The sequence below is a fragment of the Lissotriton vulgaris genome, chromosome 7 (genome assembly GCF_964263255.1).
Source record: "Lissotriton vulgaris chromosome 7, aLisVul1.2, whole genome shotgun sequence".
Taxonomy (NCBI): domain Eukaryota; kingdom Metazoa; phylum Chordata; class Amphibia; order Caudata; family Salamandridae; genus Lissotriton; species Lissotriton vulgaris.
The window spans coordinates 218,630,470-218,654,855 of NC_141695.1; the positions used below are offsets into that span (position 1 = coordinate 218,630,470).

A 24,386-nucleotide genomic window follows, 5' to 3' on the forward strand; every position below is an offset into this window, starting at 1 on the left:
CACTCTTTACTCGCACACATCATAGCGCCTTTCCTACACCCATCCACGCATCCCCCTTACCCACCTGTCCCCCTACTCCCAACATGGAACCCTTGGGCTAACACACTTACAAAATAAATTACCCCCCCCGGGCTCACCAAAAAAAACGCAAAAAGATTTAACCACATCTTCTTGAAGTCCCACCCTGAAACCCCCTTTGTAGACACCTACTTCTCCCTCAACAATGGAACCAAGAGCACTGATATCATCCTATACACTACACGCAGAGCACAATGGAGAAAAGCACTCCTTACCCTACTCACCGTCTCGAACACTAGGAAAACTGCCTATGGTGTAACACTATCAACCACACCATCCCAGCGCTACCCTGCTAGAGCAACCATCACCATCTACAACAACGGCACCATCTTAATTCAATCCACAGACAGAAACCTAGACCTATTTGACAACCTGTTGCCCACCTTCAAAGAATACTTCTCTAAATCTCTGATCCCACCCCCTCCCGCCTTCATTCCCAACATTCTGGACTCCACACCACCTCCTAACATTAACACGCACCCCCTCCCTCCCCCAACTACTCTACTCTATCACACTCCGTCTACAGACACATCACACCCTTCAGCATCAGACGCCGAACGCACCTCCTCTAGCATCCCCCACACCGCCACCCCCTCGACCCCTCCCCTATATAACACGCCACGCACACCTCCGACTAGCTTCTCAGAACACCCCCCCTCCCCTAACTGCTCCCAACGCAACATGACTCTCTCTCTTCCCATATCCCCCCCACACCTTGCACTCCCGTACCGCCCCTCATACCAAGCTTCTCAGAACACCCCTCCTCCTCCACCTGCACCCCACACAACATGACTCTCTCCTCCTATCTCCCCCCCACAATTTGCATTCTCTGCACGCCTTGCCTTCACCCCTCCGTCAACCTCTCACCCCCCACTCTCAGTTCCCACTATCCCACCTCCACCCCCGCAACCCCCAGCCTCCACACCGCCCCCATTTACCCTTCCCCTCTTAGCACTGATGCCCTGCCCAATAACGCCAACACCAACCCTAACACCAATCCTCTCTCTAACACTTCCAACCCCTTAACCAGCTCCACCTCTCCACCCGATTCCCCCCCTTCTCCAGTAACCTATACGCCTGTTCACCACCAGTACCCTTCCCCAACTCTGCGCCCAACACCACGCTGGACATGATTATGTCCACCCTCCTCCAAATGAAAGAAGAACTACACTCCATCAAAGAGTTGCTCATCACACACCCCACACACCCCACACACCCCAGACACCCCACTCCCACCACCAACCTTACACCTAATAACACTTCCCCCTCACCTCCTACTCGCCTTACCAGACAACACTCCCCACACTGGACCTCTATCCCCTCTCGCAATACCACCAATCGCAATACCAATCGCAATCGCAATACTACCTTTATACCTAACAACACTTCCTCCTCACCTCCTACTCGCCCTATCTCACAACACTCCCCACACTGGACCTCTATCCCTTCTCGCAATACCACCAATCGCCCCAGTCGCACTACCAATACGATCTCAGACCATGACATACACACCCTTCTCCACTCTTACGTCCCGGCTCCCCAAAATTGCCTAGCCACCAACCATCTGTCCATCCCAACGATTATCTCGAACTCCCTCAGGCACCACGCGCATAACAGAGGCTCCGTCCCCAACAACCTCACAAATGTACCCCTCACTATAGAACCTTCCTCCACCCTCTGCACCCCTAGACTCAAATGCATACTTCTCAATTGCAGATCGGCCCAAAGACATTCCGCGGGGGTCGCCGATCTCATCATTTCTCTGGAACCGGATCTAGCCATTCTGACTGAAACATGGTTGTCCGATTCTTCTACACCTATCATGGATATACTAGTCCCCCCCAACAACTGTATCATTAGACTTGACAGGACCAAAAAGACGGGCGGTGGAATTGCCTGTATTTACAGAAGCAACCTTTCAGTTATTAAAGCGTCCGCCCCCTCTCTTACTTCCTGTGAATACCTCTGCCTTGATGTCATCAGCGAAAGCAAACCAGTATGCTCACTACACATCATATACCACCCACCTGGGGACAAGCTCTCCTTCTCCCAACAACTCATGGACACAATCTCAACAAACTCAGCACGGCAAAACACCCAAATTATCCTTGGCGACTACAATCTCCATTGGAATGACAGCAGTGACACAGTGGTAAATAGCCTCAAAAACTTCCTCAACGCCCTTGATCTCACCCAAATATGCAATAGCCCGACCCATGAGAAAGGTTCTATCCTCTGCCTTATCTCCAAAGAGGACGCTATTCAACTTTAGTCAATCCAACCTTGTGACTGGTCAGATCATCATATTGTCTCCTTCCTTATCAATGAAAAAATTAAATTTAACCCAGTTCAACCCTCTAAGCCCAAAGTTTGGAAAAGAGACATGAAGAAACTCAACCCAAACTCCTTACCGCCTAACAGCTGCAATCTCCTACTTCCCCCTTCCGGCGTTACGGACGTTCAACTCCTGACTGACCACTACCTCAATGCCATGACCACAATCATCAATGAGGCTGCACCCATGCAACTGAAAAGAGTGTCGTCCAAGATCTCCAACCCATGGTATGACTGGAGCCTCAATGAAGATAGACGGGCCATGCGATTGGCAGAGCGCACCTGTAGATCAGCCCCCTCTGCACTGCACCTAAAAACCCTGAAGAAACAGAGAAACGCCTACTTCAGGAAAATAAAACGCTCAAAAAGAGATTTCTTCAGCCTTCAGCTCGCCCAAGCAAAAAACCACCCAAGAAAACTGTTTTAGCTAATCAGAACACAATCCAAAGAACAACCCCAGACACTCAGCACCATGGGCGTTACACCTTCCTGTGTAGACTTCTCTGCTTTCTTTAACCAAAAAACCGACAACATAAGAAGCGATCTCCTCAATGACGCTATCCTGTACTCCAACCCCCAACACACAGCATCGTCTGAACCAAAGAACAATGCTACATGGTCATCCTTTGGCACCTACTCCGAAGAAGAAATTGGCAGATTGCTCAGCACCCTGAAACCATCCAATCACCTCACTGACCCCCTTCCTGCTAGCGCTGTAAAAGACTTTACCCCTTTGCTCCTCCCACTCTGGACTAAGATTATCAATAGCTCTCTTCAACAAGGATCCATCCCTAGCACCCTCAAAGTCAGAAAAGTCACACCGATACCAAAAAAAACAGCAGACCCCACTGATCTAAACAATTACCGTCCTATTACAATATTCCCACTCTCGCTAAACTGTTGGAAAAATGCGTACAGCTACAACTGACTAAACACATAGATAAGTTTGATCTCCTCAACCCTCATCAATCAGGCTTCCGAGCAGGGCACAGTACCGAAACTGCTATGACTCACATAGTTGACGATGCCCTCCAAATCGTAGACCAAAACGATACCTGCCGCCTCATCCTTCTTGATCTCTCTTCAGCATTCGACACAGTTAAACATGAGAACCTACTCGAACTATTAAACACAAGAATGGGCATATCTGGGACTGTTCTCAAGTGGTTCACTTCCTTTCTACACAACCGGTCTCAGAGATTCAAAAGCAACAACCTGATGTCCTCTCCGGTACCTGTATCGCTAGGCGTCCCTCAAGGATCCTCCCTCTCCCCAACACTGTTCAACCTAGTTATGGAACCTCTCACTACTTTGCTACAAGCATCCAATGTTCACTTTCACATGTATTCCGACGACACCCAACTTTATCTCAAAATACAATCTCCCAAGGACATCATGCTTCTGAACACCACGATCAGAAACACCCAATCCTGGCTTGCCGAGAATCACCTCAAACTCAATGCGCTGAATACTGAGTTCCTCCTGATCTCACCTCCAGCGAAAATCTCTACCGCTCAAACATGGCTTAAGCACCTAACGGCTCTAAATGTACAACCTACCATCGTAGACTCAGCAAAATATTTAGGCATAACACTTGACGCCAATCTCAACATGCAGCAGTACAGCAGCAAGGCAACCAAAGGAGCGAACTTCCAAATCAATACCTTGAGAAAACTTAAACCCTTCCTTCCAGCCAAAGACTTCCAAACTGCAGTACAATCTATAGTCATCCCGCACATAGAATACGGTAGCACCGCCCTCTGCGGGCACCCCTAACTACAACAGCACCCCTAAGAGCGTCCCTTAACGCTGCAGCGAGACTCATCACGGGCTCAAAAAAACACTCGCACATTTCCCCGGACTTTAAATCCCTGAACTGGCTACCTTTTGAAGCCAGAATACATCTGAAAATCGCCTGCATGACACACAAGGCTGTACACATGAACTCACCCGCCTACCTCACTCAAAGCTGACAATGTCTGGTGGCTCTAGAACTACTAGAAGCACAAACATAATTTATTATTCTGTATTTCTCAAGAAGCCGCTCTGTACTACATGCCTGACCCCTTGGACTACTTATATTACTTGCATTATCGACTTATTTGATTGTATACGTTCCCTCTTTGTATATTTTTATATTGTTGACGCACCTGTTTGACTTTGCATACTGTACCTACACCACCTCAACTATTCCTACTCTTGTACTACTGATGCACCTGTGTGACTATGCACCCTGAACTCTCCTACCTCAACTATGCCTACCTTTATGCTATCTCCAAAAGCATTTTAAGCAGGCTTAAACAAGTATATGCTCCTTCTTTTTGTACCTTTATACTATTGGCGCACCTGTTTGACTATGCACCTTGTACCTACACTACCTCAACTTTGACCTACCGCTTGTATTTTGACCTACCTATGTAACTATGCACCTTGTACCTAACTACCTCAACTATTACATACTATTATTCTATCACCCCCTTGTCCTTGTAAAGCGCTCTGATATCTGCAAAGATCTTGTTCGCGCTATATAAAACTTTCAAATAAATAAATAGTCTAGTTTGGGGAAGTAGGGTAACATTTCCTCCTCTTTAAGCACTGCCGGCGAGACAGCATTTTTTAATAAAACATATGAGACTAGTCTAGAATCGCCATTTACGAAGCTAAATCGCCAAATCAGGGCTTGTCTCCTCTGAACCCAAGAGACTGGATGGTAATGTAATGTAATGTAAATTGATACTTGTATAGCTCACTGCTCACCTCCAAGGGTCTCAAGGCGCTTGTACGAATACCGCTGTGGAACCCATCCTGTCTTTCCCTGTGAGGCGTCCACTCCTGGGCACCCCCAAGGTGGAGGCCAGGCATCCTTAGCGTTGTGGAGATTAAGCAAGCTATTGCCCAGAGTTGCAGAGTGGGACTCCATGATTGGAATAGGCACCGAGGCGAGAATTATCAGGTTTGGAATTTTGAGCCCAAGACCCGCCGAGGCGGGGAATTGAACCCTGGTCCCGGGCTAGACCTCTGCATCAGGGTCTGCCGCTCTAATCATTGAGCCACACTTCTGATGGTAGCGTTTGGCTTGCATGACACCTGTTTTCACATTACCGTCCTGCCTGCTCATCGACTCTACCTGTGGTTTACTGTAGGCCACAAGCATTTTCAGTTTACCATGCTCCCTTTTGGCCTTGCCAGCACCCCTCTGTGTTCACCAAGGTGATGGCGGAGGTCGCAGATCAGAGGTGGTAGTCTCATCTCGGAGGAAACTGCAGTGGTGGCTGATCAACTGCGATTGGGTCAGTTACACGCCTCTCCCATCTCCAACCAGATCACACGTTAGTGACAGATGGGCCAATCCTGGGATGGACCGGCCATCTTGGAGAGGTAGAGATAAGAGGGCTCTGGTCTCTGGCGGAATCCACACTCCACATCAACCTACTGGAGCTCAGAGTGATTTGTTTGGCATTGAAAGCCTTTCTTCCTTCAATCAAGGCAAATCTGGTTCAAGTGCTCACGGTCCACACCAATGCCATGTGGTACTGTAACAAATGGGGCGCGGGGTCGTAGACCCTCCATCTCATGTCCCAGGTGGTTTACCACCTTGCAGGTTCGCTGAATGCCAGGGAGGAAAACTCAGTCATCAATGCTTGATGGCTCAAGAAAGACGTGTCCATCTGGAGGTGGTGCAAGGTCTTTTAATTTTCTTTAAACAATGGGGAGAACTTTAGTTAGATCCATTCGCATCCACCGAGGAACGCACAATGTCAGCAGTTTTGCAAGCTGGAGTTTCCAAAGGGCTCTCGCTCAGAGATGCTTTTTATCTCAAGTGGAGCTCAGTCCTCCTATATGCCTTTCTGACCATTCCAATCAATCAATCAATCATTTGTAAAGCGCACTACATACTTGCGAGGGTCTCACCGCGCTGGGGGGGGGGGGGGTTGCTACTGATTGAACAGCCAGGTCTTGAGTATCCTCCTGAAGGTCAACAGGTCTTGGGTCTGTCGTAGGCTCAGTGGGAGGGTGTTCCATGTCTTAGCGGTGAGGTGGGGGTAGGATCTCCGACCAGTGGTTGTTCTTCGGATGCGCGGGACGGTGGCGAGTAAGAGGTCGCGGAGCGCAGCTGGCGTTTGGGGATGTAGAAGGAGAGCCGTCTGTTGAGGTAGGCTGGGCCATTCGTGTGGAGTGCCTTGTGTGCGTGGGTGAGGAGCTTGAAATATATCCTCTTGTTGACGTGGAGCCAGTGCAGGTTTCTCATGTGGGAGGTGATGTGGCTGTGGCGTGGTACGTCGAGGATCAGTCGTGCCGAGGCATTTTGGATGTGTTTGAGCTTGGTCGGGGCTCCCGCGTAGAGGGCGTTTCCGTAGTAGAGTCTGCTGCTGACGAGGGCTTGGGTGACTGTCTTTTTTGTATCTGTCGGGATCCATCTGTAGGTCATGCGGAGGGTGTTGAAGCAGGAGGAGGAGACGGCGTTGACTTTATTGGTCATTTAGAGCTTTGAGTCGAGGATGCGTGCGTGGTCGGTGGGTGTCGGGGCTGCCCCCAGTGCCGTCGGCCACCAGGTGTCGTCCCAGGCTAAAGGGTTGGAGCCGAGGATGAGGACCTCAGTCTTGTCAGAGTTCAGCTTCAGACGGCTGGTCTTCATCCAGTCGGCGACTGCCTTCATTCCTTCGTGGAGGTTGGCTTTGGCTGTGATGGGGTCCTTGGTGAGGGAGAGGATCAGCTGAGTGTCGTCGGCATAGGAGATTATGTTGAGGTCGTGCTGTCGGGCTACGTGTGCGAGCGGGCCATGTAAATGTTGAACAGTGGCGGGGTGAGGGAGGATCCCTGGGGTACGCCGCAGATGATCTTGTCCAGAGTGCTCAAGAAGATCCGTAGCGACCAGGCCCAAGTAATTCCTGTGGTTCCGGACTGGACACGGAGAGTCTGGTGTCCTGAGCTTCTCCAATTGAGCATCGATCCTCCAATCAGGCTGCCCATCCGGAGGTTCTTCTGTTGCTGCAGCAGGGGAGGGTCCTTAACCCAAATATGTTAACTCTACACGTTATTGCATTGAGATTGAGCGGTAGCAGTTGATAGCTTTCGAGCTTACTCCTGAAGTTTGTAATGTAATTTTAGCAGCCATGTGGCCCTCTACAAAGACCGAGCATGCCTGCCGGTGGAAAAAATTTGTAAAATATTGTACAGAAAGGTCTATTGATCCTTTCTCCTTCACTTACTCAAGTTTCGTATTTTTTTGTTATCCTTGCCTAGCAGGGCTCTGCACTGGGCACTCTCAAAGCATACATTTCGGCCCAGTCAGCCTTTTTGGGGCTGCAAGACCGACCCTCGTTGTTTAAATCGCTTATTGTAAATTGATTCCTCAAAGGCCTTGTACATACGTTCCGATCTTCCCCTTTCATTATGCCTCAATGAGACCGTAATTTGGTGCTTACCTTGCTGATATGTGCTCTATTCGAACCTCTGCACAATTTCCCCCTCTCGCTACTTACCATCAAAACAACCTTTTTAGTGGCCATCACATCTGCCAGGAGGGCGAGCAAATTGCAGGCTTTGTCACTCATGCCACCTTACATGACAAAATTTCCTGACAAATTGATGCTTTGCACTAGGGTCTCTTTCCTCCTGAAAGTGGTAACAGCGTTCCATGTTGGGCAATCTGTCATCTTGCCCACATTCTACGATCCTCCACACCTCTCTAAAGCAGAGGAGCGACTCCATCATCTGGACCCAAAAAGAGCATTATCGTTCTACCTTGACCGCACTAAAGAGTTCCAGATGGACGGACAACTGTTCGTGGGATATGTTGGCATGAAGACAGGTTGTGCATTGCAGAAGAGGACTATGTTGCAATGGGCCGTCCTCTGCACACAAAAAGCAGCCTCCTGAATGTTTAAAGGCTCACTCCACCAGAGCTAAGGTTGCTACCACAGCGTTGCAACGTAGAATTCCACTCCTCTACATCTGTCAGGCAGCAATGTGGGCCCAGCACTCATTTGCCAAGCACTACTGCGTGGACTGTCCAGTCTGCAGGGAGGGCCTTTTTGGCTGCTCATTCCTGCAGGGTTTCCTGGTCTAAACTTGTCCGGAATCCTTCCTCCGGGGATGGTTTTACTTGGATATCTTTCCAAAAGTGAGGAATCTGGGGCTAGATATCTCTATCAGGTGGACAAGTTACTGACTTTCGGTAAAGCCTTACCTGGTAGAGCCGTGATCCAGCTGCAGATTCCTTACCAATCCATCAATCCTCCCTACACAGCGGACCGGTTTCTGTTATGTTATGTTATTTGTACACTTCTATAGCGCACGGCCACTCCACTGGAGTATCCCGGCGCTTTGACGAAGACTCCCAACCGAAGATGGGGAAAAAAAAAAAAAAACATAACACCAAAAGAGCATACAGACATAAAAACAGCCTCAAAGATTACGGGAAGAGCCAAGTCTTAAGGGCCTTGCGGAAAGACAGAAGACTGGAAGTCTGTCTTAAAGAGATTGGAAGATCATTCCATGCATGAGGGGCTAAGTGCCGAAAAGACCGTCCTCCTACTCTTGCCCGTTTGATAGTGGGAACACTCATTTTTGATAAGGACGAGGATCTAAGAGATCTGAGAGGGGTATACCAAGACAGTCGCTTGGAGATATATTTGGGGCCTATGCCATGCAGGGCCTTGAAAGTCGTGGTCAGTGTTTTAAATAAAATCCTTTTTGCAACTGGTAGCCAATGCAATGTGGCAAGAAGATCCGTAGCTCTGGCTTTCCTTGGAAGGCCAAAAATGGCTCGGGCTGCAGAATTCTGGGCGATTTGCAAACGCCTGACCAGATATTTGGGAAGTCCCAAAAACAGAATGTTTGCATAATCCAGCCTGGAACAAATCCGTGCCTGGACAATAATTTGTCTGTGCTGGATAGAGACTAGGGGGAGAAATTTGCGAAGCATCCGCAGGATGCCGAAACATTTCCCAGTGAGAGATGAGATATGTGGTCCGAAAGATAGCTTGTTGTCAATCACCACTCCCAGATTTTTGGCTTTCGCAGACGAGCTAGTGGGAGGAGACATGTCTTTCGGCCAACAAGTTTTCCAGTCGGGTTCAGATGTACAGCCAAAGAAGAGCAACTCCGACTTGTCGGCGTTGCACTTCAGCCCATGGCATCCAAACCACTCAAAAATAGCACTCAAACATCCGTTGACCTGGACACCATCAAACTGACCATCCCTGTTACTTACAAAGAGGAGCTGGGTGTCATCAGCATAGCTGACAATCCGGGCGCCAAAAGACTCCGCCGTCACCGCCAGGGGGGCCATAAAGATGTTAAACAGGAGGGGGCTTAAGATGGAACCTTGCGGGACCCCCACTTCAAGCGGTGACATTTCAGCAGAGAAAGGTGGCGCCCAGATTGTCTGCCGGCGGTCGGCTAGGAAGGACTTGAGCCAGTTCCACACCGTTCCCCGCAGACCAAAGTCCCAAAGTCTGGAAAGAAGAAGTACGTGGGGAACGGTGTCGAACGCCGCCGACAGATCCAGCATAATCAGTACCACTTTTTTACCAGCTGATCCCTTTCAGGGCCCTAGTTGTTCAAAACATACTAAAGTCATTGCACTTAATGGCTCTGTGTTTCTAGCATGGAAGGTCTTGAAAAGAAACTGACTTCAGTCTGCCGAGATGGTGCCTCTATAAGTGATGTGGACGTCACAAGGGCGCAGATGACGTCACTCAGAGCTGACCAACACCACCTACTGGTGCACTGGTGTATTGCTCGAAGAAAAATCTTCTGCATCAAGTCTGATGCCTGGGAAATTCAGAGGTAAGCAATCTGCGTCTAGATCATATCTCTACCAGATAAGGCGTTACCAAAGGTAAGTAACTTGGCCTGCTGTGCCCACTCCTGCCATCTAGTGTTGGGCTCAAAACATTACTGGTTGTTTTTCTTCTATGAAGGGCTATCTGTTTTGAAGTGACCCATGATACCTCCCCTGAATCCCACAATGCACCAGGGTAGAGACTGCTTTAGATCAGTTTTTGCCCGCCATTGGATTTGGGCATGTTTTGAGTGCTATATTACACAGCTACTCATCGGAAAAATTATTTTTGAGACTGGAGGAAAGGAGAATGAATAACGGCAGTTGCATCTCAGAGCACCTTTTTGCTAGTGAAGGCTTCTGGATTGGGTTGAAGAGAATTACTTCTGTAGGGGTAGAGTATGGAAAGCACTCTTCATATTTTGCCACACTTGCAATAACATTTTTCCATGAATCAGGTCAGCAACCTCTGGCTAACAAAGGACTACAACGAATATGGAAGTTTGAAGGATTCAAGCCAGACAATAATTTGGGACTGGGGTATCTGGTATGACAGAAGTCCTACAGAAGCAGATCCCAGTCTGTGTCTACTAAAAACTCTGCCTCCAGTTAAAGTTCTCCAGCACCCCCCCTCCCCACCCCCCCCCCCCCCCCCCCCCCCAATGAAGCCTGCAGCCAGGACTACACCTAGGATTCCAGGCTCCAAAGTTAAGGACTGGTCGCAGAATCTCCGACCTCTGTCAACTCTTATACGCATTCCATTTAATGGTCAACACCTGTTTTACCTTCAAGTAGTTAAGAAGCTGGAAAAGACGAAAAAAAGGGTACAGATATGGAAAAAGGCATTGTTGTCCTTCAACGGCAACAACAAAAGTCAGCTTTTTGACCGCCAGAAGCCCGTCCAGAATCAAAGGTCAGAACATGCACTCACAAAACAGCGTTACAACCACTGCAGTCCCTTCAGGAAAACCAGCTGCAGTTTAGACAAGGAAAATCCTCTAGAGGGTCTTTTCACAGTGCTCTGGAAAGGGGCACCTCTGTCATTAGTGACCGACCAACACCTTTACCCAGAAGAATGAGGGTTGCAGAGGGAATCTTTTCTGGAATAACATGCTGTGCATTATTCCGCCATCTAGTGGTTGGCACTCTGTTGGATTCTTATGCTTATCTGACAAAAGTTTGGTAATGTCTTTTCTCTTCTGACATGATTGGTACACCCCAGAAGACCCTGAACAAGGTCACCATCTTCAGATTCTTTTTTCCTCCATTGGGTCTGGAAGCAGAAGGGAAGAGCTTTACGCAAATCGGGGTTTATCGACAGGTCATCAAGGGAAGCTTGATAAACCAACATGCGTTACCAGGGCATCAAAGGGTACAAGCCAGTGTTTCTACTGTAAAACACCACTGTGTAGACGACCATGCGGTCAGACAATATGCAGTCAGGTACTCTGGACCATCTTGGAAGATGGAGAATAAACCCTGGAGATTTTGCTCAATTTCCCATAGCCATAGCACGTTTATTCAAAAGGATTCTCACAAAGTCTGCAACCTGTGCACACCGAAGTACCATGGCATCAAGAGTTGTGTAACCTACGCCGCGATCCAGCTAAAAACATTAAAGGTCAGGGAGAAACAAGGTGGGCACACCATGCAGTGATGCAGTTACAGCAGAAGCAGAGCTCACTCAAAGACTTCAGCCTGTCCATTGACGAGGAGGTAAACACAGAGGGAGCTGAGTTGGCACGCAGTGCATGGTCTGATGCCGAGAAGTCATCTACCAGTGGAAGCTGGAAGTATTGAGGAAGACATTAAAAAAGGTTGACCCAAAAAATGCCAGCAGGTAACCACAATGGGCAACACGGACACAGTTTTCAGACGTAGTAGAGATTTCACATGAGCAATAATAAAGGTAATACCGTCACAAGATCTACTGAATATGCAGGAGAAACATATGTACCTTCTGGAGCCAGCCGGCCTCATCTGAGCAGTTTGACTCCTGAAGAGTTACAATTCGGACTCATGGTCTCCCACAGAGATGTGTGGAGGTCCTGAGGAACCAGAAGACCAACCGCACAAAACCAACCACACGAAAATGCTTTTCTGCACAGTGGGGCAGTTGTATTCATTGGTGCGGCAGAGAAGGGGTCATGGACAATTGAGAACAAGGACAGTACAGTCATTAGGAACGTAATATGCCTGCTAGATGATAACCTGACCTACATGTCACTCAAGGTCCACATGTTGGCAATACTGGCATTCACTAGGAGACTGATAGGGAGAACTTTATTCACTACAGCAGTCATCAAAAGATTCCTACAAAAAAAGCAGGAGTAGCACTAAAGTAGAGTGTTCACGCCACGTGGGAAAAGGGGATACCTGTGTCTTTTTAGCAAACATCTCCATGAACAACTTGATGTTTGGCAGCTACATGGCCATCCACATGTACCTTCACTAATCACAAAACATGTGTGGCCATGGAAATAAAGAGAAAGTCAAGTCAAGTCAGGTAATTTATATAGCGCGCTACATACCCAGAGGGTCTCAAGGCGCTTGAGGAAGGGTGGGGAATTACTTGTCGAATATCCAAGTCTTAAGTTGTTTTCTGAATGCTAGGTGGTTCTGAGTGAGGCGAAGGTGAGTGGGAAGTGAGTTCCAGGTTTTAGCTGCCAGGTAGGAGAAGTATCTACCTCCCATGGTGGTTTTGTTGATGCGAGGTACAGTAGCGAGGGCTTGGTTGGAGGATCGTAGCTGGCGGGAGGGGGTGTAGAAGGAAAGTCGTGTGTTGAGGCATTCGGGTCCAAGTTCGTACAGAGCTTTGTGCGCATGGGTTAGGAGGCGGAAAGTAATCCTCTTATTGACGGGGAGCCAGTGGAGGTTTTTCAGGTGACCAGAGATGTGGTCTTTACGCGGGATGTCTAGTATGAGTCTGGCTGAAGCGTTCTGGATGCGTTGGAGTTTTTTCTGGAGTTTTGCGGTGGTACCGGCGTATAGGGTGTTTCCGTAGTCCAGGCGACTCGTGACCAGTGCGTGGGTGACTGTTTTCTAGTTTCTGTGGGGATCCAGCGCAATGTTTTTTTGAGCATGCGAAGAATGTTGAAGCAAGATGATGAGACGGCGTTGACTTGTCTGTTCATAGAGAGTGAGGAGTCCAGGATGACGCCCAGGTTACGTGCGTGGTCCGTCGGGATGGGTGCTTTTCCAAGGGCCTCTGGCCACCAAGAGTCATCCCAGGCGGAGGGGGAGGTACCCAGGATAAGGTCTTCTGTTTTGTCTGAGTTCAGTTTCAGACGGCTGTGCTTCATCCACTCGGCTACTTCTTTCATTCCTTCATGCAGGTTGGTTTTGGCAGTGTTAGGGTCTCTGGTGAGTGATAGGATCAGTTGAGTGTCATCAGCGTAGGAGATGATGTTGAGGTTGTGTTGGCGTGCGATGGCCGCGAGGGGGCTCATGTATACGTTGAAGAGGGTGGGGCTGAGTGAAGATCCTTGTGGCACGCCGCAAATGACTTCAGTGGCCTCTGACTTGAATGGTGGGAGGCGGACTCTCTGGGTTCTTCCGGTGAGGAACGAGGTGATCCATTCCAGTGCTTTTCCTTGGATTCCGATGTTATTGAGGCGCTGTAATAGGGTGCTATGACATACTGTGTCGAAGACTGCGGAGAGGTCGAGGAGGATGAGGGCGACTGTGTCTCCATTGTCCAGTAGAGTTCGAATGTCGTCTGTTGCTGCGATGAGGGCGGTCTCCGTGCTGTGTTTGGCTCGGAAGCTGGACTGTGAGGAGTCGAGGGATTTGTTGGTTTCGAGGAAGGCGGCGAGCTGGTTGTTGACAGCTTTCTCTATAACTTTGGCCGGGAATGGAAGGAGCGAGATGGGGCGGTAGTTTTTGAGTTCGGTGGGGTCAGCTGTGGGTTTTTTCAGAAGGGCGCTGAGTTCTGCATGTTTCCAGCTTTCCGGGAAGGTGGCAGAGTTGAGGGAGCAGTTGATGACGTCTCGGAGGTGTGGTGCTATGATGGAGTCTGCTTTGTTGAAGATGTGGTGAGGGCATGGGTCTGTGGGGGATCCTGAGTGGATGGAGTTCATCAGGCGGATGGTGTCCTCAGTGGAGATTGTGTTCCAGTCATTAAGGATGTTCAGGGGGGGGTGAAGGTGTGGCAGAAGGATGGTGGGTTGATCTCCGGGTTGGTTGTCGAAGCTGTTATGGATGTCTGCGATTTTGTTGTGGTAGAATGAAGCTAGGGAGTCGCAGAGGGCTTGAGAAGGGGTGATGTCGTTGGAGTTTGCCGAGGGGTTGGTAAATTCTTTGACGATGTTGAATAATTCCTTGCTGTTGTGGGCGTTGTTATCTAGTCGGTCTTTGAATGCGGCTTTCTTGGCAGACCGGATAAGTTGGTGGTGTGTGCGGGTGGCGTTTTTGAAGGCGTCCCTGGTGCTGGTGTTTGGGTCTTTTTTCCCGGCCTTCTCGAGGGAGCGACAGAGTTTCTTAGATTTCTTAAGATCATCGTTGAACCAGGGGGCGTTTTTGCTGCCTAGTTTGATTTGACGTTTTTTCAACGGTGCTAGGATGTCGGCGCTGTTGGATAGCCATTGGGTGAGGTTAATGGCTGCTTGGTCGGGGTTTGAGGAGTGGGTAGGGGGGTTGAGGAGATCTGGTCGATGGTGATTTTGTTCCAGTTTCTTCGCAGAGTAGGTTGAGGATGGTTGTGGGTTGTGGTCTTATTGAAGATAAAGTGAACGCAGCTGTGGTCCGTCCAATGGAGAGCTGTGGTGTGACTGAAGGAGATGAGTTTGCTTGAGGTGAAGATAGGGTCAAGTGTGTGACCTGCAATGTGGGTGGGGGTAGTGACAAGTTGTTTGAGTCCGAGGTTAGCGAGATTGTCCAGAAGGGTGGCGGCGTTGCTGTCATTGCTCTTTTCTAGGTGAAAGTTGAGGTCTCCTAATAGAATGTATTCCTCGGAGGGGAGGGCGTGTGGGGTGATAAAATCAGTGATGTCGTCACTGAATTGTGCACTGGATCCTGGAGGCCGGTAGAGGAGGGTGCCTCTGAGTGTGGTCTTGGGGTCGGTGTGGATCTGGAAGTGAAGGTGTTCGGTGCTGGCAAGGTTGACGTCTGAGCTGGTTGAGATGCGGATGGAATTCTTATGGACGATAGCGATGCCTCCTCCTGTTTGGTCTGTGCGGTCCTTACGGATGATCTTGTAACCTTCCGGGATGGCAATGGTGATGTCTGGGGCTGATGAGGCGTTCATCCATGTTTCTGTTAGGAAGGCGACGTCCGGAGAGATGGTATCTAGTAGATTCCAGAGGTCGATGGCGTGCCTGTGGACTGAGCGGGTGTTGAGCAGGATGCATTGTAGGTGGTTGGTGTCAGATATCTGTTTTGTGTTCGTGGATGAGGGGTTGTTCTTGGTGCCGTCGAACTTGCAGGAGTTGCAAGAGAAGGGTCCATGGGTGTGTCCAGGAGCGGCTTGGGCGCAGTTGGGAAGGCGGCTGGGGTTTAGGGCTAAGAGGGTGGTGGCGTTGTATGTAATGCGAAAGGGGTGGGTGGTACGAGGGCCAGGGGGTCTGGCGCTGGGCGCGGTCCAGGCGCGGACGGGCGTAGACGGGCTTAGCTTTGGCGCACCTTCGGCGCGAATGGGGCGCGATCGCTGCGCGTGATCGGTGCGCGTAAATGCTTCTGTCATAAGTGGATAGTGGGAGGGGAGGGGCGAGGCAGGCTCAGCTGGGAGGCGGGAGCGTGATTGGAGGGACGGGCTTGGACGTCACACAAGCAAATGGCTGCAACAATAACAACTTTACGCAGGGAGAGGTTGGGGCGAGCAGTGGAGCGCTATTGCTAACAAGTTAATTTACAAATAAAATGGCTGAGTGGTGAACGCTGTGAGGGGTCACAAAGTAGCGCTATGAGCAGAGCACTTTCAAGGTAAAGAGCGGCGCTACGAATTTCAACACAGTGAAATAAATAACAAAGCAGCAGAGCAGCGCTAAGGTCAGATCACGTTTCAAACACAATGCGGCGCAATGATATTGTGGCAGGATGAATGCACAGAGCACAAGCAGCGTAGGAATAGCGCTACGATACCCAGGAGGACAGAGGGGAGCAACCGGTTCTGCACGAGTCAGGACGGTCACAGCTTTCGGAGGGGGAGGGGTCAACCTATACTATCAGTGGGAGGCAGGCTCAGCTGGGAGGCGGGAGCGTGATTGGAGGGACGGGCTTGGACGTCACACAAGCAAATGGCTGCAACAATAACAACTTTATGCAGGGAGAGGTTGGGGCGAGCAGTGGAGCGCTATTGCTAACAAGTTAATTTACAAATAAAATGGCTGAGTGGTGAACGCTGTGAGGGGTCACAAAGTAGCGCTATGAGCAGAGCACTTTCAAGGTAAAGAGCGGCGCTACGAATTTCAACACCGTGAAATAAATAACAAAGCAGCAGAGCAGCGCTAAGGTCAGATCACGTTTCAAACACAATGCGGCGCAATGATATTGTGGCAGTATTGTGTCATCAATGATTTCCTTTTTGCTCTCTTTCTGTCAGGTTTCACAGTTTTACTTTGTATTTTACTGGCTAAGTGGATTAAGCCACTTTTTCAGCTGGTGACTTTTTTGTGTCCGATGTGGCAGTTCTCTTTTGTAGTGGAAGTTTTGAGATTTTCTGGCACTGAGGAATATTGATGAATTTAATGTGCCAATTTTAATGCTGGTCATTTTCTTTTTTCCATTTTAGGGGGTCGAGTGGAGACTGTTACTCTGCGCTCAGCAAAGAGTGAAGAATCTCTCTCTTCCCAAACCAGTGGTGCAGGTAAGCGTCTGATACAAACGAGCTTGGGACTCCACAACAAACCTGAGATTGCGACTTATAGGCCTCTAGAGTGTGGTGCCACTCTTCCAATAATATTAAGTGTACAAACATTATGAATACAGGAAACTTTGAGCACACTGGTTTTTAAATTTACTAAAAACCCAAAATGGAACCAGAGACTAAAACATCCAGGGGAGATTAACATGTACTCCTGAATTGACCCCGCACTCCAGGGAGACCACCTATTCCACTGTATTTTCTACATCATTGCTGTTAAAGTAATATTTTTTATATAGGTTTCTAAACCTCATTGTCCTTCACGAAAGGCTTCTTGGTGCCCAGAATGTAAAGAAGCAAAGCTCACTTTTAGAAAGCAACCTAAATGCAAACTGGGCATACAAGGAATTGGCCAGGTTTATTCGTTCATGTTTACATCTCTTTACAAAACTTTCAAGGTCTAGCTATAATAGGAATAGTGCAACGGATTGAGCTTCAAGTTGGAGAACAGCTGCCACCACCTTTTATTGATCCAGTAGTGGTGCAGTTTAAGCAAGTGTATCACACATTGATGAGTGTGATACCACAAGTGAGTGATTCTGTCACTATTGAACTTTTGTCCCTGATCATAGTGACTTGTGCACAGTACACAGCGTGAAGTCAATTTGGCAGGACCTTTAGGAGGAAAACAGCGTAGTCAAACCTATGAGCCTCCCATTCCAGTTTGGAAACTGCATTCTGGCAAGAGCAGACATCTGGTGGCACTGTGTTTGAAGGTCACAGCTATAAAACATTTAAATTCCCAGCCTCATGGGCACTACTGCTGTGCTACTCGGTGTTTTGTCACGGGTGATAGAGATGACAAAAGGTACCCGATGCTCATAGAAAGGCCAGTCGGTACGGCAGACGGCCATGTCATTAGGTCAAAAGGTGGCACCTGTTGCCACTAAAACCATTGTCACCTGCATCTCAGTGGGTAGTTAAAGCCATGGCTGCCAATCTGGTCCTGGGCGTCACTCGTGGAGTATTGGGGTAATTAATCAAATGTACCTCCTGCAAGCATGACATGTATATAGTCTGCAAACTCTGAGACTAGATGTGGGTAGACACATACTTAAATCCGCTTTATAATCAGCCTGAAACTAGTTTTCTGACAGCAGATTTTTTAATTTAGTTTTAAAGTTTTGTATAGTGCAAACAAGACCCAAGTGGGCATCCGATCGCTATACATACTAGTTGCGGAAGACCTCGGTAGATAGACAGTTGTGGGAGAAAAGTAATGATCTATAGAAATAACATAAAGTACAAAATAATGGATGTTTAATATGTGGTGGCACGTCCTGGAAGACATTAGAAGGAAAAGTACTAAACCAGGCCAGTGCCTATCTCCAACACTAATTCTTTGGAGAGACTATGTGCAAGACTTTATATGCTTCCTCTCCAAGTCATATTATACTCTGTAGAGATCTAACAGCATTTCGAGGAGGGTAGTCATAGACGCAGCTGATGAACCGGAAAAGGTCAAGGTAGTGACACTGTTTTTTTTCGTTATCGAACACACTTTGTTTCTAGAAGCAGCAAATGGGCTATAAATGTACCCGCTCGAACTTATCCAAAGTAGGTTTTGAGACGAGCAAGTGCTTATCACACTCCTCCACCACAACAATATTGTCACTGCCATCTCATTTTTCATCCAATCTTTACAATGTGTTTCTCGAACCAAGCCAACAAACCTGTCCTTATTACTGTGTTCATAGTTTTTGTTTACACTAGTAATCTGATGCAACTGCATTTGAAGGAATACTAAGTAAGAACCTTGTACAGTAGTGGTAAATTGAAGCAAGCACCTATAAAAACATGGATAGCTTTGTAACCAGAAATTGCAAAAAAGTCTACATAAAAATATTGAAAACTAATTTTACTGGTCATCTACCAGGAGGCTTGTGCCAACTTCCTTGTGTTTTTCTGGTAAACCAGACCACATTCATGGGTCCAGTGGGGTCTGAGATATCTGGGCGCCTTCATCCCATTGGCATTGTGTCAATGACCTAAAGCAATGCAAGGTTTGATTTAACTGACCTTTGGGGACAAGAGATTTAGGCAGTGCAATGTTCTTTCTATTTCCCGTTCCTTATAGACACAAGTCTTTCTATTATGCCTATGATGAGCAAGCTCCAAACATAGTAGACAGACGTATGTTTAGTGTAGACGTCTTGCTTGAAAAATAATTCCTTGTCTATTATGTTTACTGTGGACTGCAATACTTATCGGTTTGCTTGTATCTATTATACTTGTATTTAGAATTTTCTTAAAACGGGGGATAATTGTATTGGGTCTTTATATCCTTGACACTTAGAAACAATGCAAGACATTATGGCACGACACCCTTAATAAAAATAGATGAGAATACCAGAATGAAGCCCCTAATGTAAGAGATGCTCCGCATGAATCTGGAAGCCTTAAGAACACAGATTCAATATTAGCAGCACTGTTGTATTATTTCCCTCGCAATTAGATTCATTGTTGGTAATTAACAAGGTAAGTGCACCACGCATCTGAAGTAGAAGTTAGAAATCACGGACCAGGAAATAAACAGATAGTAGAAGTGACAAATAGAACATGGAATGGAAACATATAAAATCATGTCCAGAACCTAAAGTGGACCATATTTTCCTAGGTTCATTAAAATGAAATAAATCATTGACGCTAAACATAACCTACCATATAACATTGGTACAGAGGTGATTTGAACCAAAGCAAAGCGTCTTGGTAATCCATAAATAAAGTGCAACAGACCTATGAGAACTCTCTTTATCCTATCTAATTAGAGATGACCTGTACTATCACTAAGGCTTGCCAGCATCTTTGTTGTTAATATTAAGTATTACTGTTCTGTGTTGCTGTGGCGTCCATCTACAGTGATATGTAAGTAGTGGCTGATTGCTGCCATGGGTATGAACCAGTGTTTGGGGATCGGGAAATTACACCTATTTTTATATGTATAAGGTACTTATATAGCACAAAGCTAGCCAAAAGTTAGCGGAATACTGTACCTAGTCAAAGGCAAGCTTAAAGTCGGCATATAATGGGAGAAGAAGCCTACTACCCACTGCAGGTGAAGCTTTGTCATTGCAGGTTCAGTGTAATGCACCTCTAGCTGTCTGCTTCTGCAAGTCTCCCAAGCTCTATTCTTCTCTCGCTGCTCTCACTGTCTTCTCTCACTCTTTCTTCCCATTTCTTTCTGCTCACTCCCTTGTTGTTTTCTTGTTGAAAAATCTTCTGTCCTGAAGCAGAACAATGAAGTCCCACAATATTCTGCTTCATCAAATCGCACAATAAGCGGAATATGATTCCATGTGTGTGTGGTTGTGTAAAATTTGCAGACTTGTGGAATTTTCTCAACTTCTGCCTCTGAGCACCATTTAGTGAAATATATCTCTGTATTCCCATAGTTGTAACCGCATTGTAAAATGGTATCCTCTGGCTCTACCCACGCCCTATTCATCATATTTGTTTCCCTGCTTTCGCATGCTTTTCCTGATTTGTCATGTCCTTTTCTATAGTTTTTACAATTTCTCCCCCTTTTTTTATTCTACTGTGAACTGACTGCCAATACCCTTATTTCATTTTTTTAATCAGTTTCTTCTTCCTCTCAGTTGTTTAACCTTGGCTCTTATCCCACTTTGCAGTATCTTTCTCACTCTCTATATATATATATAATCTATTTATAATCTTTTATTTCTATTTGCTCTTTCTTCATGCGCTATAAGCTGCATTGTCCTTTTCTTTGCCCAGCTTTTCTAATCCATCTCTCTCTCATTCTCAGGCCTTCACAAATTGCATCGTCTGCGCCGGCCACGCTCCAGCAGTGATGCGTTTCCTTTGTCAGCAGACCCAAATATGTTGCCTGGAATGAAGACGTGCCGTTCATGTGAGAGCCTGGAGTCTGAGGGTAGAGACAGTGTCTACACAGTGCCAGATTTCAGCCGCAGGACCTCCATGTGGATGGATGATGATGAGATGGACTTCAGCCCACCTTTCTTGGAGGCGGGTAGCCTTGACTTTGACCCACTGTCCTTTCAGTGCAGCCCACCACGCCGCTCATTGGTTGAGGATTCGGACTCGTCACCAGAGTCCCTCTTTGGAAGGAAGCCGCCCTCTGTCCGAAAGACTCTGGATGAGAACTGCCAGACTTCTACTCTGCTGGGAAACCCACCTAAGAGCGCACCTGTTCAAGGGTCGGAGGTCACAAGCCCGCTTCGTGAGCGACTGCCAAAGTCATTCTCTTTCTCTCGGAAGGTGGCACGTGCCCTGTCTCCCCGCGGCAGCCGTTCGCCCCCCATGGATATTTCTGAACCCATCAGTATCACCATTCCTGCCAAGGTCTTGGAGATGTTGGGCAGCAAGGCTGGAGATGGGCAGGGGTCTAGCACTAATGGCAGTTCCTCCCGTGGACCCCAGCCTCCCCAGTCTCCTCCTCAGATGATCTCCATGCTCCTCAAGTCCTGTGATATCCAGCTGAGTGAAAGCTGTCAGCAGGAAATCCACCGCAAGCTCTCACTGGGCGAGATGAAGGGGCAGTCAGCTGACCACACCATCAGCACAGCAGGGCCTTCGAAAAGTAAGCCTCCCTCATTGTTAAACTTCCTGTCTCCTTATTATGTCATCGTTATCTGCGTCCTGGCAGAGATTAGTGGGAACTGTGTACATCATTCGTGCCTGCTAGCGCCTCTGATAAGCAGTGTGCAGTGAGTAGAGCTGGCCATAGTAATGGGAGGAGGACTCACTGAATTATGCTAGCTCGTACCTCTAGAGATCGGGACGAGAAGGAGCCACCTGATGCCATGGTAGAAATAGTAAAAGATACACCACAAGACTGCACACAGTCTTTCCTGTTTGGTCGCCCACACTAGTCCAACACAGCCACTCTCTCCACCCTGATTTTTATGGTTGCACCTCCCTGCTCTATTTGAGAAATCCCTTCTGTATACAAGTGAAGGATAATTCTTCTAAAATCAATTTTTATCTTGATCTTCCATTAGAATACATCTTCTCCACACTATGGGACATTGCCGTAATTGGGTCTTCCCAGTAGCTCATGCGTCTGTAGGTGACCCCATGTCTGGAAGGCAGGTGATCTCCTACCCTTGCATAGGACACTGCCTTGTCAAGAAGGGGTAAAGAAGTCTATAAAACCGGGGATGAAAAGAATGGAGTTGGAAACAGATTCACCTTTTCAACTCTGGCCTGTGAGCAAAGCCCACTAGGATTAGCTGATTGATGTGCTTTAATGGGAAGACTTGTTGTCTTCAATCGGTCCATAGAATGCAAATTCCATAGAATCGAGTACCCCTCCAGGCCTTGAGGAGAGGAATGGATAGTCCTAATAGTTAGTCGACATGACTGGCTTTCACATGCTCATAGAGTTGGTTGTGTCCAAAAGACATGGGTACAATTTAGAAATTGTGTTATTCGAAAAGGATTCAAAGCAGATACATAGGGCCATATGTATGAACACATTTTCCTATAGGCACAGAATGGGTAAAAACCTTTGATACATCTGGCCCATACTGTGTTATTGGCATTTGAGCAGTTCACCTTCTGCCTCTGTACAGCCTTGTACCACAAGTACTATTGGGAGTATGAAACCAATTCTGCATGGTTGTGAATGGCTAAGGAAGGTAGTCACTAACAGCTAAATAATTTACCTTGTATCATTTGGTAATCTGTGCACGCTATTTGAACTTATAATGCATGCAAGGGAGATCTGTTTCTCAAGTGCAGCAATAATGTTGCAGCTTTAATAGTTTGAGTGGCATGCAACTCATCCAAACTCTCAAATGACGTTCTAGAGGTCAGAAAACATGTCTCAAACCGTATGGGATGACTAGTGCAGGCTCAATATATAAGGCCAGTGTGTTGAATTTTGGAATATCTGTAGAGATAAATTGGAATCTAAAAGTGGTTGAGGTTGTGGCAGATTCCTCTCTGGGCAAGAGCGGCTTCACCTGAAACTGATTTCATTTTGGAATCTGTGGGCTTTTACGGTATGAACCCCTTAATAGTGGAGAACAGTTCTCACAATATGGATATCCGTACGCAAGACATTTTGGATTGTCTAAAAAGTTACTTGGATTTATTCAGAGTTTTCTGCGTTAATTTGATTAGTCATTAGACTCGCTAGCAATTCTCTGCCTTTCATTGCATATGCTCTTTCCCCATCTCCTTTCTCTACCACATCCTCTGGTTACCCTCCCTGTCAGCTTACTTCTTGTTCTCCTAAATGTTGTTATTTGTGTCATTGCAGCTCCTGAGACCAACCAGGACCAACATCAGCCACAGTCACCAACTCCTGCCTCTATCCTCCGGCATGTGCCTCCTCCCCCTCCCCCAAAGAACCCAGCCCGGCTCATGGCTTTGGCCTTGGCTGAGAGTGCCCAGCGTGCTCTCACTACACCCAGTGTGACACAGAAGGAGCGATCGGCACCATTGACCTCGCATTTCCGGCGATCTCTGTCATTGGAGTGTGGGGAGACCCTTCCGCCAGGATCTCTGTACTCCGCAGTCCGCTCACAGGCAGGCGGGAAGCCTGGGGGAGGTCCTCAATTACAGAGGCAGCAGAGTGAGAGTGGACTGAGGCTCTCCAGCCATCAGCGGGAGAAGAGGCACACCCAGGTGAGTGGGTCCATATCCTCTTGCAATGAAGAGTGCATTGCGCCTCCAGTTGTAATGAGACCTGTGAGTCTGCATTTACTTATTAGAACCGTTGTCCGTATATGTTGAAATGTTTCCCTCCAAATCTCCAATCTCTTTTCCTTCTCAAAGGTTTCCCTGTCCCTGTGTTTTCTTATTTGAGAGCTCTCTGGCCCTATGTTTGGTGATGGTATGGGTTTCTCCCCTTTGAGGGAAGCCCCATGTCTGAATAAGCTTGTGAAATCCCTATGTCCCTGCAAATCAGTGAAATCTTCACACCGTTCTAGCATGGTGAAAAGCTCCATGTCCATATAATCTAGTGAACGCCCCACGGCCCTGTAGTTTGGTGAGAGCCTTTGGGTAAACATTGTTATTGGGTTTGGAGGGCAGTAGTAGCAGTGTTCCACGGCAGTCACAGGCTACTGAGCTCTAGTTGTAACTAGTGGAAGCATTTACCTCTGAGAACTCATTACTATTGGATTCAATCTGAATATCGGGTATACCCATTTAGTCTTGTGACACCTATACCTAAAAGTTATTGACACTCCCAAAGCCCAACACAATTTTGTTTATCTGAAACCATGGATACTATAATAATCTAGGTACCCATAACAAGCAGACATCCCTGGCTGCAACAGAAAGGTTGCAGAGCATTGTGCTAAGAAATCTAGCCCTTCAATGAGGGCTTCCTCA

General features: G+C 47.6%; 1 protein-coding gene across 1 annotated transcript in view; it reads left to right on the forward strand.

Annotated features, from left to right (window-relative positions):
- The window catches only part of ARHGAP33 (Rho GTPase activating protein 33), a 396,382-nt gene that overhangs the window by 366,470 nt on the left and 5,526 nt on the right, over positions 1 to 24,386 (forward strand). The window contains exons 20-22 of the mRNA XM_086929989.1: positions 16,929 to 17,003; positions 20,827 to 21,621; positions 23,308 to 23,675. Coding sequence (XP_086786115.1) covers positions 16,929 to 17,003; positions 20,827 to 21,621; positions 23,308 to 23,675 — 1,238 coding nt within the window. The remainder of the gene's footprint in view (positions 1 to 16,928; positions 17,004 to 20,826; positions 21,622 to 23,307; positions 23,676 to 24,386) is intronic.